The sequence below is a fragment of the Neopsephotus bourkii genome, unplaced genomic scaffold, assembly GCF_033783945.1.
Source record: "Neopsephotus bourkii isolate Nb327-2 ecotype Australia unplaced genomic scaffold, CSIRO-AGI_Nbou_v1 NB_1051, whole genome shotgun sequence".
Lineage (NCBI taxonomy): Eukaryota > Metazoa > Chordata > Aves > Psittaciformes > Psittacidae > Neopsephotus > Neopsephotus bourkii.
In genome coordinates this window covers 297,758-318,012 of record NW_026901540.1, presented here as the reverse complement: position 1 = coordinate 318,012, position 20,255 = coordinate 297,758, and the positions used below count along the sequence as shown (strand labels likewise).

Here is a 20,255-nt window from a genome sequence, read left to right as displayed (position 1 = left end):
TTACTTACACTTCATCATCACAGTTGAGAGGCTTTTCCAGTCTGTACCCTTGAGGAAGTTTTTCGTAGAGTTCTGCACATGTCATTCCACAATACGGTGTTCCTCCTAAAGGAGAGTTTAATAATTGTCATGAACACAAGGGGGTTTTAATTAAAAGTAGTTTAATTTCTTAGCGGAAATGAAACCAAAAATGACTGACATCCAATCCTAGGAAATATTTTGCAGCTACATTTTTGTTGTTTATGTTTCCATTCTGCTTAATGGATGGAACAAAATGAAAGTGAATATAAACTTTTATCATCTGTGGGGCTGGCCTAAATTTCTCTACAAGCCTGAGGGCCTGCATCTGATTGTATTTGAACTGGCTTTGAAATGCTTTTGATGGTAATAGGCAAGTCTTTCCTTCATTAGCATGGTATTAACAAGATCTGGTATTGACTCATGGAGCTATTACTGTCAAGCTGGTTTTGCCAGCTTTTTGAAGATACTTGGTTGCTTAGACTCTTGATTTTCCACACTGCAGCGTGTTAGTTCCTATCCATATCTAGCATAAACCGTTTAGTAAGGAAACCCAGGAAGAAATTAGAAAGCAAGAGTTCACAATGCGCACCTCAGCCTATGCGTCTCTTGGCAGCAGACCATGGGACACGTTCCAGGGCAATACGTAAAGGCTATGTAACAGTAACTTGTAATGGTTTGAGACTATTCATCAGTATCATGATGAACACAGGTGTGTGCAGAAACGAACTCTGAAGATTAACTTTCAAAAATCTTATAGGAGATGTTTGCTCCTCCACCACCAAGAAGTTATTAAAATAGAAGTCTTGATTTAAATCTCAGGAAGGCTAAGGAAAAGCCAGCCATCAAATTCAAAACATATTGGAGGGATATATACCATGTGACATGATGTATTTTATATTTAGGTACAACCTAGGTTTTGGAGTGGAAACATAGTTAATATGGTTTTCTCATTAAGAATGTTACCTGAATCACAAATGTGATAATTGCATATCCAAGCACACTGAAGCTAGAGAAAATTTAGCAGAATGAAACAGAAAAACGTTAAATTGGTTGCAAAGCAATCTTTTTCTTTGACAGACTGAGTGAATGGATCTGTCTTGGCTCAGACTGGATTATTTCTGTAGTATAAAATTCAGATACTCACCCAAACTAACAATTTCCCATAAAAGGACACCATACGACCATCTGCAACAGAGGGATATTATGGGGTGCACCAAGAATACAGCAAGACTTCATATTTTTAAATGGTAGATAATTTTGCTAGTATACAGAGAACACAGAGAAGTGTGATTCATTCTGTTCATTTCTTTTTTGTTAAATTTTGTATAATGAATCAGACAGCAGGAGCAAGATCTTCAGAAAAATTAATTCACAGTGAGTCTATCAACCACAGACCTTTACTAGACTGTGATCTCTCAGCAAATACTGCTATTACAAAATTGCTTTGCCAAATAGCACTTCCAATTTCCTGATGAAAATACTGAGTTCCTCCGGGTCTCCCAAGGAGAGAGATTTCAAATGAGAAATAAAGCTAAAGTAGTGGCTCCAATGCAGCTACCATGTGAACAAAGAGCTTGTTCAGACACTGATGATGGAATAAAATTCACTTTATTTTTTCGGTGGGTTTTACTTTTGCCTCCATTGTTCACTCATGCTTACATAGCTATGGACGTTTTTGAGTTAAGCGTGGTTGTCATCCTAGCTGTCAGCCTCTTCTTGCTATTGAAAAATATTTCTTTATTAAAAGAAGGCCACTTAAAAACATACTTACACGTCACTGTTTGTGGTGTAAACACTGTAATTCAAAGATTCAATTGCCATCCATCGCACTGGAAGCCGTCCCTGTAAATTATTTTATGAAAGTTTATTTGTTGGTGGATGGTTGGAATAGCAGTATGGCAGTTTATACCCCAACAATTGTTCTGAGTGTTGTCTTCACAAAAACTGATGTCATTGTAAGTTCTGTCACATAAATAAAAATATTTCTTTAAATTGTTTGTTTACTTCCCAAAGGGACAACTCACCCTAAAGCTGATAGAAAATTTATCCTGCACCAGGAGGAAATGGAAATAATTCCTGACTGTTGTCTTATGATGCCTCTAACCAGTTTTGTTCCCCTAATTATGTGGTATTATTCATGGTCTGCATGATGCTTGTTACAGACCTTTGTCCTTCAAATCTTCCAAAGCATTAGCTCTGGGCAGCTCTTCTTTCAGCTCACCCATGCTGAAATGCCTCTGCTTACCATGTTGTTAACTTTTGCTTCATTTAATAGGATTAACTTGCCTCAGCTGGACAACATCTGGCATAAAAATACTATTTTCATAGCTGTACAGATCCACCCACATGCACATATTCTCTTCATTTGTCAAACGTGTATTATATGGGCAGCCTGCAAGAAATCTGGAGAGGGACTTTTTACAAGGTCTTGTAGTGACAGGACAAGGGGAAATGGCTTTAAACTGACAGAGGGGAATCTAGATTAGTTTTAGCAAAAAATTCTTCCCTGTGAGGATGCTGAGGCACTGGCATAGGTTGCCCAGAGAAGCTGTGGCTGCCCCATCCCTGGCACTGTCCAAGGCCAAGCTGGATGGGATTTGGAGCAGCATGATATAATGGAAGGTGTTCCTGCCCATGGCAGGGGGTTGGAACTGGATGGTCTTTAAAGTCCCATCCAACCCAAACCATTCTGTGATTCTGTGATTTTTATTAAATCTCATAACTGGCTGCAAAATTGTTGATTTTACTACAAATTGTATTCATATAAAGAATTTTCAGTTGTACTATAAACATGGTATGGAACTGATTTACAAGTAATGTACATATATTAATAAGTACAACATAAATATTTTTACATGCTAATATATAACATTTAAATAATCAGTTCTGTAGTACACATAAGTTTGTATTTTTGTTCAGTGAAAACACAAAGCAAGAAACAAGAAAATGAAACATGAGTAAAATGGACTATATCAGTTTCTTTTCATCCTTACCATGGTCTTCTTAACATAAACTTCTTGACCTCTTGATAAGCCAAAGTCAGCTATCTTTGCAACGTAATTTTCTCCAACCAAGATGTTTCTTGCTGCTAAATCTCGATGAATAAACTAAAATAATAATAATAAAAAAAGCCCAAAACAAAATCACCACAGTATCTATAAACTTTACATAAATTATTTGAGTGCTATTTTGAAAATTTTAAATATCCAGAATAAGAACAATACTCAAACCAAACAGCTTGGTATGTCACTGCTAAGAACATTTCAAACTTTATTTGAAGATGAAGGCAGTTAGTTACCATGTTGTTTGTAAGTTTTAATGCCTCTTCCTTGATTCCCATGACATAGTATTTGGTAGGGCTAAGTAAACACAGCAAAATGAAATTCATCCAATGTGTGCTATAGAAGCTAAAATTAAAACCTTATTTTGATTTCACTAAAAAGCGTAGCTCCTGGAAAATTAATTGGTGTGCTTTCAGTGCGTAGAGGACAGAAGACTGACCTGTTTCTGGCTTAAGTAGTCCATCCCTCTAGCAACATCTGCTGCAAAATGCAGAAGTTGCTGAGAAGAAAGTGTAGATGCAGTACTGTTGGCAATAGCAAATGCTGGGTCTGTCTCTAGCACTCTGCTTTTACGAAGGAAGTCCAGTAAGTTTCCATGGGGGGCATATTCAATAGCAAGATAAAGGTATCCTAATGAAGCATTGAGATAGTGAGCACATCAAAAAAAAAAAAAAAAAGATGATCAGTAATAGTATTTAGACACACCACTTCAAGTGAAAAACAAACAAATGTAAAACAGGAGGGGGAATATCAAACAGCATAATTCCTAGGTGCAGAGGAGAATTTAGAGCTGTTGATGAACACAGTTTCTGAATGATTACTATGGGCCACAACCCAAGTTCATCTGGCTTTTTAGCAAATGGTACAGAAAGACCTGCTTGTGAACTGATGTTTCTATGGACTGTATGAGATGTACAGTGGGTTTTTTCAAACAATTTGTTTCTGTACATATATTCAGGAGTATCTTACCTCGATGTTCACATGCTCCCAAAAGATTTATGATGTTGGGATGATGACCAAGTTTACAAAGAACTTCAAGTTCTCCAGCAAAGTCTCTGTGATCATCTTTTGAGGCATACTCTGGAAATCAAATAAACATGCATTTATATTTTCCATTGAACTGAGTTTATGACCATATTGGTGTTGATTATGAGGACTCTGGGCTGCCTGGAGCACTACTGCTTCAGCACTGATAGGAAGAGAAAAAACTGTAAGGTACATGAATATTTGTTGAAAAAAGTAGTATTTGTCAATCAAAGATAGAAAAGACAGAAACTAATTTCTGTAGCAGCCATTTGCAGAGAAATAAAGCATCTTTATTCCCACCTTTTTCTACCTATTTCTGTTTTATAATCTACCATGTCACTTCCCTTATTGCTTAAGAATGTAAGATGTCGTAGCAGATCGTGTGAAAAATCTTTCGTATGTGTGATGCTGATTATTTCTGCCTGCATGCAAACCCTGACTCTTTTTAAAATTATCATCATGCTTAAGGATGTCTCCCAATTTACCTAGATATTGATCTACCAAATTACAAGAATATATGTACATTCTTGCAGTGTTCTGTGTATTGTAGTTTTCTCCGCAATGTGGCAGTCATGCCCAATGAGTACAAAGAACATGAGTGATCCTCATAATATATGTATACATGTATAGACGCATAGACACAGTAGTCTCTGAATGGCTAAGGTAAAGCAAGATGAGCACATGCAGTGCACTGAGGCTAGCTCTGCACTCCTCTCTCTCTTACATGCATCTTTTAGTGGCTTCCCCTCTGCAAGTCAACACATACATGAAATTCATTCTGACTTATGAATTGACAAATACATAATAGTTAATGATATCAACATTTAAAGAGAAATATAAACCAACATACTGTGCAGAAATATAGTCTTTGCCAGGGCACAGGTGCTGGGCTAGTAATAGCTGATAGAATTTCATTAGCAAATTTGAATATTTATTTTACCTTTAGAAGAGGGCTACTAAGCATTTCTTTTGACATTTGAGAAACACTTGGAACAACCAACCAAGGAAAGCCTTTAGTCTCAGAGTCTTGATCTTTACTACCTTTCATCCTTTTAATCGCAGCGTCCATGCGTAAGCCATCCTTCTTAATGCGTGCTTTCAGAACTTGCCCAAAGTTGCCTTCACCAATCACATCTTGAAATTTTATGTCATTCCACTCAAGAACTGGATAAATAGTGGGATCTGGGCTGTTCTTGGCTTTCCTGCTCAGGGTGAGAGTACCTGAGTTAAACTGTACAGCTGGCTCCTCCCTCTGTAACAGAGTTAAGTAAATGACATTAACTGTAATTTACACTTTGCTGAGCAATGCTCTGATTACATTCCCCCAGTACAGGTGTCCAGTATCTGAAGGGGGCATATAGGGATGCTGGGGATGGACTCTTCATTAGGGACTGTAGTGGTAGGACAAGGGGTAATGGGTTAAAACTTAAACAGGGGAAGTTTAGATTGGATATAAGGAGGAAATTCTTTCCTGTTAGGGTAGTGAGGCACTGGAATAGGTTGTCCAGGGAGGTTGTGAATGCTTCATCCCTGGCAGTGTTCAAGGCTAGGTTGGACGAGGCCTTGGGTAATATGGTTTAGAGTGAGGTGTCCCTGCCCATGGCAGGGGGGTTGGAACTTGATAATCTTAAGGTCCTTTCCAACCCTAACTATTCTATGATTCTATGTACACACACGCGCAGAGCCTGATCCATCTCTTGCTTACACAAGAGTAAGTATAGTAGACAATTACATCCACTTTAGACACTAACTGCATCAAGCGCTTCTGCCCAGATCCACTGAATTAGTCAGGCTCCTAATTAATACACAAGTACCTTAGTAGACCTAGGCCTGAACAGTTTTATCATCTTGAGATGAAGGTGATGGGCAAAAATCATTCAGTAAAACCTATCTCAAAAGCAGTTTTAAGTCTCAGGCTTGAGATTTATCTTGCACTAGGCTTGGATAAATCTTGTTCTGATCAGGCTCAATAGGAGGCTGAGGAAAGAAGAAGCAAGATGTCCTGGATTCAGCAGTAGCAGTCATTTTTCTCCTTCTTAGTGACCGGTGCAGTGCTGTGGTTTTGACTTTGGACCTGGAAATAGTGCTGATAACACTGATGGTTTTAGTTGTTGCTCAGTAATGTTTACTCTGACTAAGGACTTTCTGAGTCCCATGCTCTGCCAGGGAGAAGGGGAAGCTGGGATGAAGCAGAGACAGGACACTTGACCCAAACTAGCCAAAGAGGTATTCCATACCTCAGCACATCATGCCCACTATACAAACTGGGGGCAGTTACCTGGAAGGGGTAGATCACTTCTCTGTTGGGGGTTGGCGGGTGGTGAGCAGTTGTATTCTCTTCCCTTGATATTCCACTTATCATTATTATTGGTGGTAGCAGCAGTGGTTTGTGTTATACCTAAGCTACTGGACTGTTCTTATCTCAACCCATGGGAGTTACATTCTTTTGATTCTCCTCCCCATCCCTCCAGGAGCAGGGGGAGGAAGAAGGTGAGGGAGGGGAAATGAGTGAGCTGCTGCTTGGTTCTGACTTACTGGCTGGGCTTAAACCGTGACACAAGGAAACAAAAGAGAGAGGAAATGATCTTCCTCTGTGCTTGAAGGGACACCTCTACTTCAGTTGCACATTCTCATGCAATGCTTCTGTGGGACAAGTTTCTGGAAAGGAGCAGGAGCTATTCTGTGTGGGCTGGGACGAATGATCTTTTTGGATGGGCCCATCTGTCCCCTGTTTATGAAACAACCTCTGCAGGTCTATACAGGTCTATCTATACAGCCCTTTGGCCCAGCTTTATTCTGCTTCAAAGGTTCCCCTCTGAATTGAGAGAACAGTACCAGAAGTCAAAGTGATAGACTAAAGCAGGATGCAAATACATATATATGTATATGTGTGTATATGGAGAAATGTCTCTAATGTTACAACCTTTGGCAATTTCCTTACAGCCACAAGTATGATGTTGCTGTTGACCAATCCCTGGTATGCTGTCCCAAAGTTGGAAAGCCATGACAGAGCAGTCACTGATGCTCAACATCAATGTTAAGAAATACTGTCATTTTCAAAATCAGGCACAACTCACTCAGAGAGGGAGAAAGGGCTCCTCCATTCTGTCTATTTGGTACTTGTCTTGCACAGGTGTGACAAAGTAGAAAAGGGAGAAGGGTAAATGGCATGAAATCAGGTTTTCTACCTCACAGCTTATAGCTGTGATTGCCTTAACTCCAGGGTCACTAGCAGAGAAGCTTTACAATAACAATAGTAGTTGCACATATGAAGAGAAGACAGTATTTGAGGAAGCTAAGAAAAGGGAATTAGAAAAAACAGGAAAAGGTGGGGCCAAAATTAATAACCACACTGGCACTGGAAAGCCGAAAACTCACCACCACATTTTGGAAAGCTTGAGCCATTCGGCGTTGGAAGTTGGCTCGCTTTAACTGCAGCATGATGAGAAAGGCCAGGAGAATTGTTACACAGGTCATCCCTGCAGAGCCAAGGATGGCAATAAGCAGCATTTTTCCTCCTTTTGATTCGTAGGAAGCTGTCAAGAAAGCACATAAGGAACTCATCATTATTTCCAGCTAATTCTGAAAAAGCCATGAACAATATGTAGCTAAATACTTCTGTCTAGTAAACTATATGAAGACACAGATGTATATCCCTTTGTTTTCCAAAAATGTCATAGACATTGGATGCTTTGATTTTCAGATGCACAAGCATCTGTAGATCCTGCTAAATTCAGTCAGAGAAGACCTGAGGTCTCATTCAGTGATATAATAGTCCTATTACATGCAGCTCCTTTAGTTTATGAGCTGATGGGAACTTTCTAGTAGATACACACAGATGTCACACATTGTCACTTCACCAGTGCCATGCAGTGAACTGAAAATCAGATTTTGGTGATGTTGTGATGCATGTCAAAATTAAGAGTAAAAGAAAACTAATATTCGAAAAAATATATTATGACTTTGCCTTGTTAATTAGTTTATACCACTGGCCCTTGTTTGTGCAAATTCAGCATGCTGGAATAACCAACCTTTAGTTTCTGGAAGAGTCTTCAGCTCAAACGATGTGTTTGGGTTGCTCAAGCCAATGTTGTTCTGAGCATTAATCTGAACCTGGTACACAGTGTTTGGCTCAAGACCCTTGAGGTGGTATTGAGTAATGCTGGTGTTCTTTATGATAATATCAATGTGGTTGTACTCAGCCTTGCCATAAATTTTGTAGCTGATGATGATGGAGGAGATGGAATGACCCTCAGCAGTTGTCCAAGAGATGACAGAAGATGTATCTGTGGTGTTAGAAAACCTGATGTTGTATGGTGCAGGAGGGATTCCTGAGAACAAACACAAACACACACAAAGTGTTGGAGTGTACATCCACCTTATTTCTCCTTCCTGCAGTGATCCAAACACTTCCCTTGGTGCTTTCGTTGTGCTAAACAGAAGCAGAATTTTGTTAATGAGTTACGATAACTGAATGCAACAGTTTTATGAACTTGATATGCTGTCACCCATACTGCAGTACACCATACTTCCAGCAGAGGTTGGAGTGGCCTTAAATTTAATCCTGCCCTTGGATTGTCCAGAAGATACAAATTCTGACTGTATGCAGAGACAACATAATAGCTTTAAGATTAATGCAGAAAAGGTTAACTTCCTTCTGTACTGAATCATCATTCCCATGTGATTCCCAGGTCCCATACTTTCATTGCTTTATGGAGCAATTCCCTGTCAGGATAAAAGCTGTTAGAAAGAAAGGAAATCAATACCAACATTTCCATTAATTTCATCAGAACCACCAGCAGGGGTGAGTGCTAGACTTGTGAACACACCCATGGCTACTAAGCTAAGTACCTGCTCCTGGAAAACAGTATCCTTGTGTTTTTCTTAGTGCAATTTCTTGTCAAAACTCATGTAACCAGCATGGTGTCCCATGGTGGGCATTCATACTTCTGCTGATACATGCAGGATCTCAGTGAGGGCCTCCTCTCATGAAGTGCAAGGAAGAAGAAGCCCATCTTTCTAATGTGTGGTATAGGCAGTGGCGCACATCAGCCATGCAGATGGACATCTGTTTAGAATGTACTTCATTCAGATAGAGCATTTATTGTGGCACTAAGGAAGAACACTACTCACACTCAGGGAACTCAGGTGTAGCCGCTGGTCTTCAGTGTAGCACACAACTACTCTTTGCTTACATGGGTTTTACCTTGCATTGTAAGTTCTTTATTTTGATTAACTGCTGACTATTTTTATTTTGAATTGCAGGGTCTGAAAGGTTTTTTTGAGTCATGAAAGAGCTTGGAGTAATTAACTCTGGGGTCTCATCAGTATGAGGAGAAAGAAAATGCTACATATATCAGAAGCATGAATTGCACTGAAATAAAGATGTGGATTCCCAATATTTCAATTTGTTTTTCTCATTTTTTTTAAACTTGTTATTAGTTCCTGATTATTTCCAGCATAAGAATTTCTTTGGACACTGATCTATCTTCATAATACTGGTAATAACAACCACAAAGGATCATCAGGAACTGAGTTACCAGGACATTGGATTGCACTTAATGTAGTCATCAAGTGACAATCAGTCTGATTGCTGCCGGAAAGAGGAGGAATTAAACAGGATGTGAATCAGCTACTTACTGTCACTGAAAGTCCATGCATAAAGATAGTTGCTCCATTCTCCTTGGGACCTGGTGTTCACCCGTACCCTGCACATGTATTGCTGTCGAGGCTCAAGATCTCTAATGATAAGGGTGGACATATTTCCTGGCACTTGAGTAATAACACTGCTCTCGTCACCGTTGTCATTCACACTCTTCCTTTCCACTTCAACACGAATGTCATCCTCTGTCCTCAGAGTTAAAGGATGCCATGACAAATTCAGTGATGTCATACTTTTTGGTAAGAGAGTGAGACCCTCTGGTGGAGGAAGACCTTGGAAAAGCCACAGTGAGACAGGGAACAATATTTCATGTCTGGTGTGCAAGCTAAAATAGGGGTACCAGTTATTCCCAAACACTTGCCCTATCTTGGAGTGACAAAGGGTAATTCTCCCCGCTACCCTACCCAATTTGGCAGAAATTACGTCTAAAAGGTGCTGATAGTCCCAAAGTATCCTATCAACAGCTATTGTGTCAACAAAAAGGTCTTTTCATTCAGCTGGTGTTGCAGATGTACTTTGTAGACGTGAGAAGCCAGCTCTTTCACTCTCTTGTTAGACAGTTCCTGTTACAGTACTATTTTATTTTGTATGGCTCTATTCAGTTTCGGCTGTATCCTCAGTGAACTAAAAACTTTTCTTTTTGTTCAGGCATTTTTAAAGTAAACTGATCTAATACTAAGAGAAAGGATTGATCCAGTATTAGTAGAAAGGACTGGCATGGAAAAGAAGGGATTTATATCTCCAACTCTGCTACATAGCCAGCCAAAATATGTAAATTTTCCCTTCCCAGACCTCCCGTCTCTAAATCAGGAAGAGCAATAGCTGTGCCTTTTTCTGTTTTTTTTTAACCGCTGGGGTTTTTGGCTTTTGGGGTGGTTGCGGTTGGTTTGATTTGGCTTGGTTAGGGTGTTTTGGGGGGGAGGATGGGGTTGTTGTTGGTTTCCTTTTGGTTTGGGTTTTTTTTTCTTTGCCTGAGATTGTTTTGAAAGACTTTACATCGCTTTCAGGTCCAGCTTTCTTTGCTCAAGTGAAGCTGCTCTGGCAGAGATCAGGGAACAGACCACAGAGGAAAACAGCTGAAACATCCCTTTAGTAAAAAGCCAGGGTGACAACTTACCAAGCGCAGCTGTCATGAAGCTAGCCTGTGGTCCAGGATGGCCTTCCCCTCCTTCCCCTCTCCTACTCAGCTGAACACAGAACTGATACTCTGTTTTTGGTTCCAGATTGTCCAGTCTTTTGGTTGTGCCTTTTACTGACAATGAAAGGAGAAAGTAAATCTCACATTCAGCCCATGCTGAAAAATGTTGAGAAAGAAAAGGTTTGGAAAATGTTCCTGAACCACCAGACACAGAAGGCAAGATACTCAGGCTCTTCTTTTGTTCCTGATTCACTAAAATAAACTATGTAGAAGTAGAAAATACTTATTTTTAAGTTGAGCTCCAACCTAGCCCAAGGGATGTTTCCATCTTCCCTTCCTTCAGGGCAGACTGGTTGCCTGGGTAACGAGCATTGGGTTACCTTGAATTAGCAATGACAGTCATTTGTTAGTTGTTAAAGTTACTGCAATATTTCCTATAATATTTTAGGCCTTGCATAAAATGTCAAAACAGGGGCCCAAAGAGATTGTCTAAATAACAAGCAGGCTTCATTTTGCTTATACTATTCCCTATAAATATTTATCTCACTAAAGTTCACAGTAGAAACAAAGGAAGACTGTAGATGATCCAGAACATCTCCACACTGCTCACTACTTTTGAATACCTGCTGTTTACATGGGAGCTTTCAACAGCTGGGCCCAACACTGAGTATTGTTTATCTTAATGAAGGAGGGGGGAACCCCTTGCTTACTGAAAACTGAATTATTAACATTATACATATGATACACAAAGAATCATGTGTCCAATCATGAAAGATTTAACTTTGATGTGTTACAGTGTCTTTTGAGTCGTCAAAAGCAGACATCACCTTATGTTTCAGCATGCAGCTGAAATTTGTGCTGAAGGGAACTAAAAAACATTCTCTTACCTTCCACAGACATCCATGACTGAAAACGTTTTGCTGGCTTGTACAGGAGTTTTGTTGACACAACAGGTCCATCTCCAAGATGTAGCTCAGCATTGATATCAATTATGAGAAAATTATGTCCACTGTCTGTCAGCCTTGGGGCATACTGTGGCACAGGAGGAACTGACCAAAAATACAAATATTATATCAGCCTTTTAATTCCGTATATTAACAAAACTGTGGCATCTTCCTAGATCTACAGGAAAATGGGAGATGTTCTTTAAAACTCTTATAGACATGACTTCACATCCTAAAGCTGGCAGTTTAGATCTTTCAAAAAAAACCCTTCAGCTTTCTTCTAATCCTTATCATCACAGTTATTTTTTCAATATACATAATTAGTATGTTGCTTATAAGGGGTTCCTGTTCATATTCTGACCGTAGACATTTATTCAGTTTCCTGCAGTGTAGAGGACAGAAAGTTCTGATGTATTACAATATAAATCTGCCATTAGAGGAGGCAAAGACATTTGAAGAGATTCATGCTTTTACCTTTGACTGTAACTTGAAACGATTTCTCTGCCATTCCTGCTACTGTCTGCACACTGCAGACCCAGGTTCCTGTATCACGGAGCTGGATTCGATTAACTGTAAACATGGCTTCAGAGCGATTACTGGTAACAATTAGGGAAGGCTGAAATGACCAAAGACATACAGGGCCTGAAAAATGTGAGCATTTAGGAACATTACCAAGACACTTCCTCACAGTTTAGAAGCTCATCTAGAGTTTAGTGATATCAGTAGAAAGTATATATAACGGTCAATTCCACAGTTTCATTTGAGCTCATGAGGTATCTCAGAATATGGAAATTTCACATTAAGCTTGAAAACCATGATGTGCATTTACTGCAGATAAAATCAATGTCAGAGTCGGAAAAAAATGGAATGCAATTAGTCATGAGCCTACCCTTAGGACAGTTCCATCTTGCTTCAAAAGTTTAAATTCTTCAGCTTTTGGAAGTGGCACCCCAGTTGCTATGCAAAAAGGCTTGAACTCGACACCAGAATTGAGTTCTACAGGATCTAGTAAGTTTTCTATCCGAGGTGAAAGGTCTGCTGAACCTACAGAAGATGTATAGTATTTCAATGTCAGCCTTCAAACACAACTTTAAAAGTCAGCACCAAAACAAATTTAGGTGTATAGTAATCATAGGCTGCATAGGTGCCTGGTTCTCCCTTCACTCGAGGCCATATGCAAGGATCACGCTTACCAAAGTCAGCACTGTTACATCAGTATAAATACCATGTGAGAAGGAACAAACCCAGTGACTGCTCCTCTTTCTTTCCCCTCTCCTCTCTTTCTCACTTGAATTCTAAAGCAGCAAGAGTTTAACTATGGCAAAATCATGTACAAATGTTGTATTGAATGTACAGTATCTATTTGCTCTCCATTTTGTCTAAGTGCAGTCAGATCACAAGATTATAGTTTGGATGTTTGGAACACAGTCTTACTTTGCTGCTTGTTTTTGCACTTGAAAACCTTTGCAAATGAATAGTGGATATGTCACGTTGTTTATCAAGCAGAAATAATAGATGCTGAGTGTATCTATTAAAATACTGTGTGTGAACCTTCCCTGAATCTAAAGGGATTCTAAACAAGATTAGGTTCAGCTTTGCAAGTTTAACTCTCTCAGGCAGACAGAGCTGGTTTAAACTCTGGGGTTGCCTTGGTGTTTCAGTTACCAATCAGACCATGAGGTATATGGTATAGGAGTGTATGTAGATGAATAAGAGGTCGGTAATGGTAAAGTACCATTAGCATCTCTAAAAACTGATTGAGCAGATAGCATGTCAGTAGCTGATATTAAGGTCAGTGTCAAATCCTATGGAGTAAGGTTGAAAATCTGCCTCTAATGAAAACAAAATCAGAAGAAATGGTAGCATACCAGTCTGTTAAACGCAGAATATGAGGCAGAGGCAATAAGGATATACACAAGTGTTTGGACCCCTGAAATGTAATTGGCAGAGCAAGGATACCAGCCTGGAGTGGTTATGCTGTACCAGCATGAAGATCTGTTTCAGTTGCACTGGGAAAAGCCATTTACTACAGTGTTACCTTGCTTTACCTTCTTTTTCACATTGCAGACCATGCCATCCGAGGGAGCAGATGCATCCCTTAAATCTGTCGCATGTCCCTCGATTTTGACAATTACATTTGAGTTTGCAGTCCGACCCATAAAAACCAGGTTTGCATTCTGCAAGCATATATGTTTCCAGTTAGTGTAAAGGTTCTAGTAAACGTCTTCCATTAGTTCTCAATCTCATGCATCAATTCTCCAATAAAGTCTAGTTACCTCAGCTGGTTTGAGTTTGAAACTGCATTTGTTAACACTAAACCATGCCCAAAGTATCCTGAGATGACACTAACATCAAAAATGCAGAGCACATTTGTATCCACATCTGTCATTTGTAGACTAGATGACAACATGAAAGTTTTTTCTATCTCCACACTTTTATCACTTAGACTGTTGTAGTGTCCAAAGGCTTCATCAGTTATGTTACCATAGAACAATATGGCACATATTTGTAAAGGAATATGTGCCTTGTATCCCAAACAGATTGCAGTCTAATAAAAATGAACAAGACTGACTATGCGCATTATTGTTCAGCAATGGATATATGTTTGGCACCGAATTGCTCAGTTTGCCTTGTATATATACAAAAAGTCTGTAGCTGTTAGAGAATTTTTAACATCTCAGTAGAACAACAGCTCATTTTGCAGAATAATTTGAACAGTTTTCATCTTTATTATGATGAGAATCTGACATGATCATCTGAGATGGGTAAATATATTACTCTTTTTCTACATAATGTAAAATCCCCTGTAATTTGCTCTGCTCTGCTAGTTCCCTTCTGTATTTCCGATGTGCAGCACACTAAGGACTCTACTATTCTTCCTATTTTTTGCTATACCTTTGTCACATTCCAGTCCCATCCATCCTGTGGCACAAGAACAACCATATGGATCTGGTAGACAGAACATATAGTTTCTGCAGCCATAGTTTTCTTTACAGCTCTCTTCGCATGTTTTGCCGAAAGTATTTGCTCCACAAGCTATTTAAGGGAGAGAGGGAAAGACTAGCCCAACTCTATTAGGTTCACAAGATACAATGCTTCTAATAATACAGCTTTAGACAACAGAAAATATAAATTAAAATTAAAAAATAGCATTTTTACCATTCAAATAGCAGTTACATTAACGTCCGTAACAATTTAAGCCACGGCTGCACTAATGGTTAAATTCATGCAGCACAAACAAATATTACTTTCTCCCATGTGAGGATCCATCAGCAAATCACCCATTGTTTTGAATATGGTGGGAGTGAGCTTCAACAATAAATCCTCTTTATAAGCCATTTTAATATAAATTGGAAAAACAGTGTCATAAATTACAAATATTCTTTTTATAAGTCAGTGCATATGAAACTGCCAAGCTAAAGGTTTTGCTTTTGTGATAAGGTCAGTGCTACATTAGAGTGGCTCAGATGTCGACTATTCCAACATCTCAGCTCTAGTATTTGAAGCACTGCAATTCAGTCAAAATATTAGGATACATACAAAGCACTGAGGCCCCGAATTCCTGGGGGAGATCAGAGCAATGTTGTGCCTGCTGTAATTCTTCCAGAGTCCAAACTAATTGCTACAAAGATAGGAATAAATAGACATATACTGTTGATATGCCCCTGCATTCACAAATCACTCTGTGAACATATTTAGCACCTTTTTCAGAAGCAGCCAGGGAATCTCTAACCCAGGGTCTTCATTTCCCAGTGTTAGTGTATCCTTAGGATCTCCTATTCTACCATGCATTTAACGGTCAGTAGCTGCAGGGAGTCACAGAACAATTCAGGAAGGGACCTCAAAACACAAACTGGTCCAGCCTTTTGTGGGAAAAGGAACCTAAATGAGATTATCTAACACACTGCCCAAGTGCATATCAATCAAGAAAAGCTGGAAACAATATATTCTCTACTAGGAGAAAAGAGGGAAAAGTTAAATGACAGAATCATAGAATCACAGAATAGTTAGGGTTGGAAAGGACCTTAAGATCATCAAGTTCCAACACCCCTGCCATGGGCAGGGACACCTCGCTCTAAACCATCTCTCCCAAGGCCTCGTCTAACCTGGCCTTGAACACTGCCAGGGATGGAGCATTCACAACCTCCCCGGGCAACCCATTCCAGTGCCTCACCACCCTAACAGGAAAGAATTTCCTCCTTATATCTAATCTAAACTTTCCCTGTTTAAGTTTTAACCCATTACCCCTTGTCCTACCACTACAGTTCCTAATGAAGAGTCCCTACCCAGCATCCCTATAGGCCCCCTTCAGATACTGGAAGGCTGTTATCATAGAATCATAGACTCATAGAATGGTTTGGGTTAGAAGGGATGTTAAAGATCATTCAGTTCCAACCCCCCTGCCACAGGCAGGGACACCTTCCACTAGACCATGTTGCTCAAAGCCCCTTCCAACCTGGTATTGAACACTGCCAGGGATGGGGCAGCCACAGCTTCTGTGGGCAACCTGTGCCAGTGCCTCACCACCCTCATAGTCAAGAATTTTTTCTGATATCCAATCTAATCTACATAATCATAACTGCCAGGACAACCTTATTAATTCAGGGTTCATCTCACCAGCACTGTTCTGTCTCCAGCACCAGCTGTAAATACTATATGTATAAAGAATAAAACAAGGCTACTCCATTTGATGCTTCCCTCAATATTCTGCTAACTTCTGCTACTGAAAACAAATTAATAAGCAATCTGTGAAAATAATGTTTGGTTACCTTTCTCACATGTTTTTCCCATAAAACCTGGAGGACAGATGCATTCCCCAGTATCTTCATGACAAATGCCATTGTTCGTGCAGGAAGGGCAGTGGGAGCTACAGGAAGGGCCCCATTTCTGAGCTTCACATCCTTTTATGGAAAAATACAATGACATATTTTTTGTCTTCTTGCTCAGTAACAAATCAAGTAGTAAAACTCTTTTTAATTAAGACAAACAGTAAAATATATGAAAATAAGATCCATATGGACCCCCCAACAGCCCACCCTCCTGACATAATGTAAGGAATCACTTTTTTCACCATGGTTACTATGCAACATCTTCAATGAAGAAACTGAAGAAGTCTTCCTTGTTTGAAAGTAGATGTAAAGTTTTTAGTTTGCACGAGTAAGTTTGTAAGTTGAAAAATATCATATATTTAAGATTTCTATGCTTCTACTAGGGCTACGAGATTTACAATAGGCCCAGGCTTCACCTGGACCTGGTTGTACTGGTAGTAAGCCAGCAGGGCCAAGCTTGGTATCGCTGGTATTATTTCAGCATTTGGCAAGTCATGATTTTTTTCTGTAACAATGTATTTCTTGAAAGATCATTAGACCAGATTCACATCTGTTATTTCTTTACTGTCATCACTGGGTCTTTATAACAATGATCAATCAGTTGATGACCTGTTTCTGAACTAAATGGACTAAGAGCAATCAGTTGTTTTAAAGCTTGTCATGATTCTCTTTCCCACTTCATAATTTAAGAAGATACTGCTACCATTAATCTTGCCAGTATTTAGCTACTGATTTGATAGAAGCACAGCTCCAGGTCTAAACAAGTATATATGACTTCATCTTGCAAACACTTAATCTATTCCTATAGGATGCAAAATTTGTTGAAAGTAATAAACTGAAAGTCCTGAGGCAGGCTCACTAAAGCTGAGTAATCAAGATTTGGTTCAGTTCTGGGTTTTCATCAGAAAGCATTTAATGAATCAACATGGCACTTGGAGCTCTGTATCTTCCTTCTCCTGAAAGGAAATTCTTACATGTGGATACTTTAAAAAAAAGGCTTTTGCTAAAAACCATCAGTCTGCGTCTATAATCCTAATTCAAAGAAAGACAGGACATGTTTGAGCAGCAGCAACACCCATTCTCTTTACTGTTAGTGTGCTACCTAACACTCTCCCATACTGTGCCATAAGGTTTTTCCCAGTAGCTAGGATGGACAAGAAAAAAGCCTATGGCAGAATTTATGGCTAAGTCTTCTGCTGTACAGCTTGGTTGTAGTGTAAGAAGAGATCTTGGATCATTTTATTTAATAAGGTGGCAATTGCTTCAAAATCCAAACATAAGGCATTATATTTATCGATTTGTGACTCCTGGAAGCGTCCTGTGGGTGTTAGCAAGTAAAATATGTTCTACCATCAGAAACATTTTCTCTATTATGTAAGATATTTGAGCAGCTATTTATTTTTACTAGTCAGTTTTAGATTTCTATGTTAATAGAATATAATATTCTTTATATCTGGTGAAAATAGATATGTAGAATGCTTAATGGAAAATATCCATCTGCATTGTAAACTGGGCCTATCATCCACTGGGAGATGAACTTCAAGAGCTAACTAAGGCTGGGGTAGTTAGTGAAATTAGAATAATGTGTGCTAAAGATGATAAAACTTAGAATAAATGGCATTTGGATACAGCCCATCATAAGGAACAGAGACTTTCTGTTTGAAATTTGAAATTCCTATTTTGTGCTCAGACCCACATCTCATGTTCATGGGAGATCCACTGCCACCTTCTTTGCTCATACTTACTTGATGTTTGAAAAGCTGGGATGCTGAGAAGAGAGCTAGTTGTGCTGGTTACAGCTAAGATGAATTGAACTGAATCTGACTTTTTTTCTCTCCCAGCTGCTTAAATCAGTACCAGCTTGTACCAAAGATCCTTGAGAAGAAAAATCTTCTGACATAATCTGAGAGCAGTTTATGCCAAGAAAGATTCTGGCCCTTATTTGGGCATAGTATATGTTTCATTTCATGCTCATTATGACTTTAAACAATTGTCAGCATACATTAATGGAACTTACGTCTTACAATAAGCCTTGTGTAAGCAGAAGTAAAGAGGTTTCCTCCTATATATCTGGCAGAGTAAACCCCTGCATCTTGTGGTTGAACTTGAGAGTAGGAGACTTCTAGCTCCCCTGGTACTTCATGCCTGGGCACAGAGTGGATGAAGGAACCTGGGGAAGAAGCACAGAAGTCGTTCACCCTCTACAGGTAGAAGTGAGTTTGCACTGGCTATTGAGGAAGCACAGCTTGAATGAGCTCAACAGAATCTATTTGTTAGTTATGAATTTCCTGATGACTCTTTAGCTAAACTGGTTTTTGATAATTGGAGAGGTGCATGTAAAAATGAAGCTAGATCCTGAAGAGATTTGGTTGATGAATGTGACATGTTCAGTGATGATGAAAGCTACATGTTCAGTGTTTCTTTACAGGAATGTTGCTGCAAATGTAGTGGTTAAAAGGGTTAATTTCGTTTCTTAGCTTTTCCTGAAGTGAAAGGTAACAATCTGTAAGGAGTTTAATGTGGCTGGAAGGAGTCAGACAACAAAAGCCAGCCAGGTCCTACTTAGTCTGAGTAGCACAAAGATTTCCATAGCAGACCAAAGCAGGAAGAACAGAGCTCAGCTTTATCTTTTCTTCCCAGACTTAACACATTTCTGTCTCTTCTATATTTTTTTTCACCAGGGAAGCTTATCTGTATTATTCTAGGTTTGCTGTAATTGGTCATACATGCCTGCTAAGTAATGCAATAGCATTTGGTCTTCTCCCATCACTCTGGATCATCAAGTAGCTACACTTGAACATTTGTTGCTGTCAAAGAGAAGTTGCATCCACTGGACTTCAGGACACTTGGGATTCCTTGCACTTGCCTGCCAGAGCAAGGCTGCGGCAGTCAGGTAACGCCAGATCCAGCCAGCTATCCCCAAAACATATATGCACATGCTCACACACACTGTGCTGATAAATCCAGCCACTAGCAGACCGATGCAGCAGAACTGTGCCTTTACATGTACTGTACGTGCTCATGAGACTCACACGAACAACCCAGACAGCCCAGTTCTCACTTGCCAGCTAGTCAAGCCTCATATACACCCAAAAGTGGGTTATGGCCCAGACTTCCAGCCTCTCTAATAAATAGCTCTCAGACCTCTTATCCTACTTGCTGGCTTGAAGTCCACTAGTGTGTCACACACACACTTGCACACACAAATGGGTCCCTGATGTAACTGGCCTTAGACAGTCTCCCCATTTGCTGGTCCCAGACATACAGGCCTTTTTTGATCCCTGGCATGTGTTTCCAGTTACTAGGAGTCAAAAGTGTTGTGCCTTCTAGTCTGGCCTGAAGGTCACTAGCAGATTACACATACAACCACCAGGTAGACAGCACACCTATGCTGAAGAATAATAAATAATAGAGTTTAATAAGATCAAACCAACTGTAGTGTAGAGCTTGGCTGGACCAGTGGCATCTTTTACCTGCATCCCACCCTGTTTTTCCTGCTCACTTTGACCCCTCCCTTTCTCCTTTTGTCTCTTTCTTTCAATATCCTGTTATTTCACACATCCTCATGCTCCC

At 39.6% G+C, this 20,255-nt stretch overlaps 1 protein-coding gene across 1 annotated transcript in view; it reads right to left on the bottom strand.

The window, feature by feature from the left end:
• TEK (TEK receptor tyrosine kinase) overlaps positions 1-20,255 on the bottom strand; it is a 40,814-nt gene that overhangs the window by 1,810 nt on the left and 18,749 nt on the right. Inside the window, exons 4-21 of the mRNA XM_061361044.1 lie at positions 18,700-18,852; positions 16,623-16,754; positions 14,749-14,889; positions 13,902-14,030; positions 12,743-12,897; positions 12,328-12,469; positions 11,797-11,958; positions 10,889-11,023; positions 9,750-10,043; positions 8,141-8,440; positions 7,488-7,645; positions 5,151-5,361; positions 4,053-4,163; positions 3,523-3,713; positions 3,015-3,128; positions 1,793-1,863; positions 1,166-1,206; positions 9-105 (exon numbers count right to left, since the gene is read on the bottom strand). Coding sequence (XP_061217028.1) covers positions 9-105; positions 1,166-1,206; positions 1,793-1,863; positions 3,015-3,128; positions 3,523-3,713; positions 4,053-4,163; positions 5,151-5,361; positions 7,488-7,645; positions 8,141-8,440; positions 9,750-10,043; positions 10,889-11,023; positions 11,797-11,958; positions 12,328-12,469; positions 12,743-12,897; positions 13,902-14,030; positions 14,749-14,889; positions 16,623-16,754; positions 18,700-18,852 — 2,737 coding nt within the window. The remainder of the gene's footprint in view (positions 1-8; positions 106-1,165; positions 1,207-1,792; positions 1,864-3,014; positions 3,129-3,522; positions 3,714-4,052; positions 4,164-5,150; positions 5,362-7,487; positions 7,646-8,140; positions 8,441-9,749; positions 10,044-10,888; positions 11,024-11,796; positions 11,959-12,327; positions 12,470-12,742; positions 12,898-13,901; positions 14,031-14,748; positions 14,890-16,622; positions 16,755-18,699; positions 18,853-20,255) is intronic.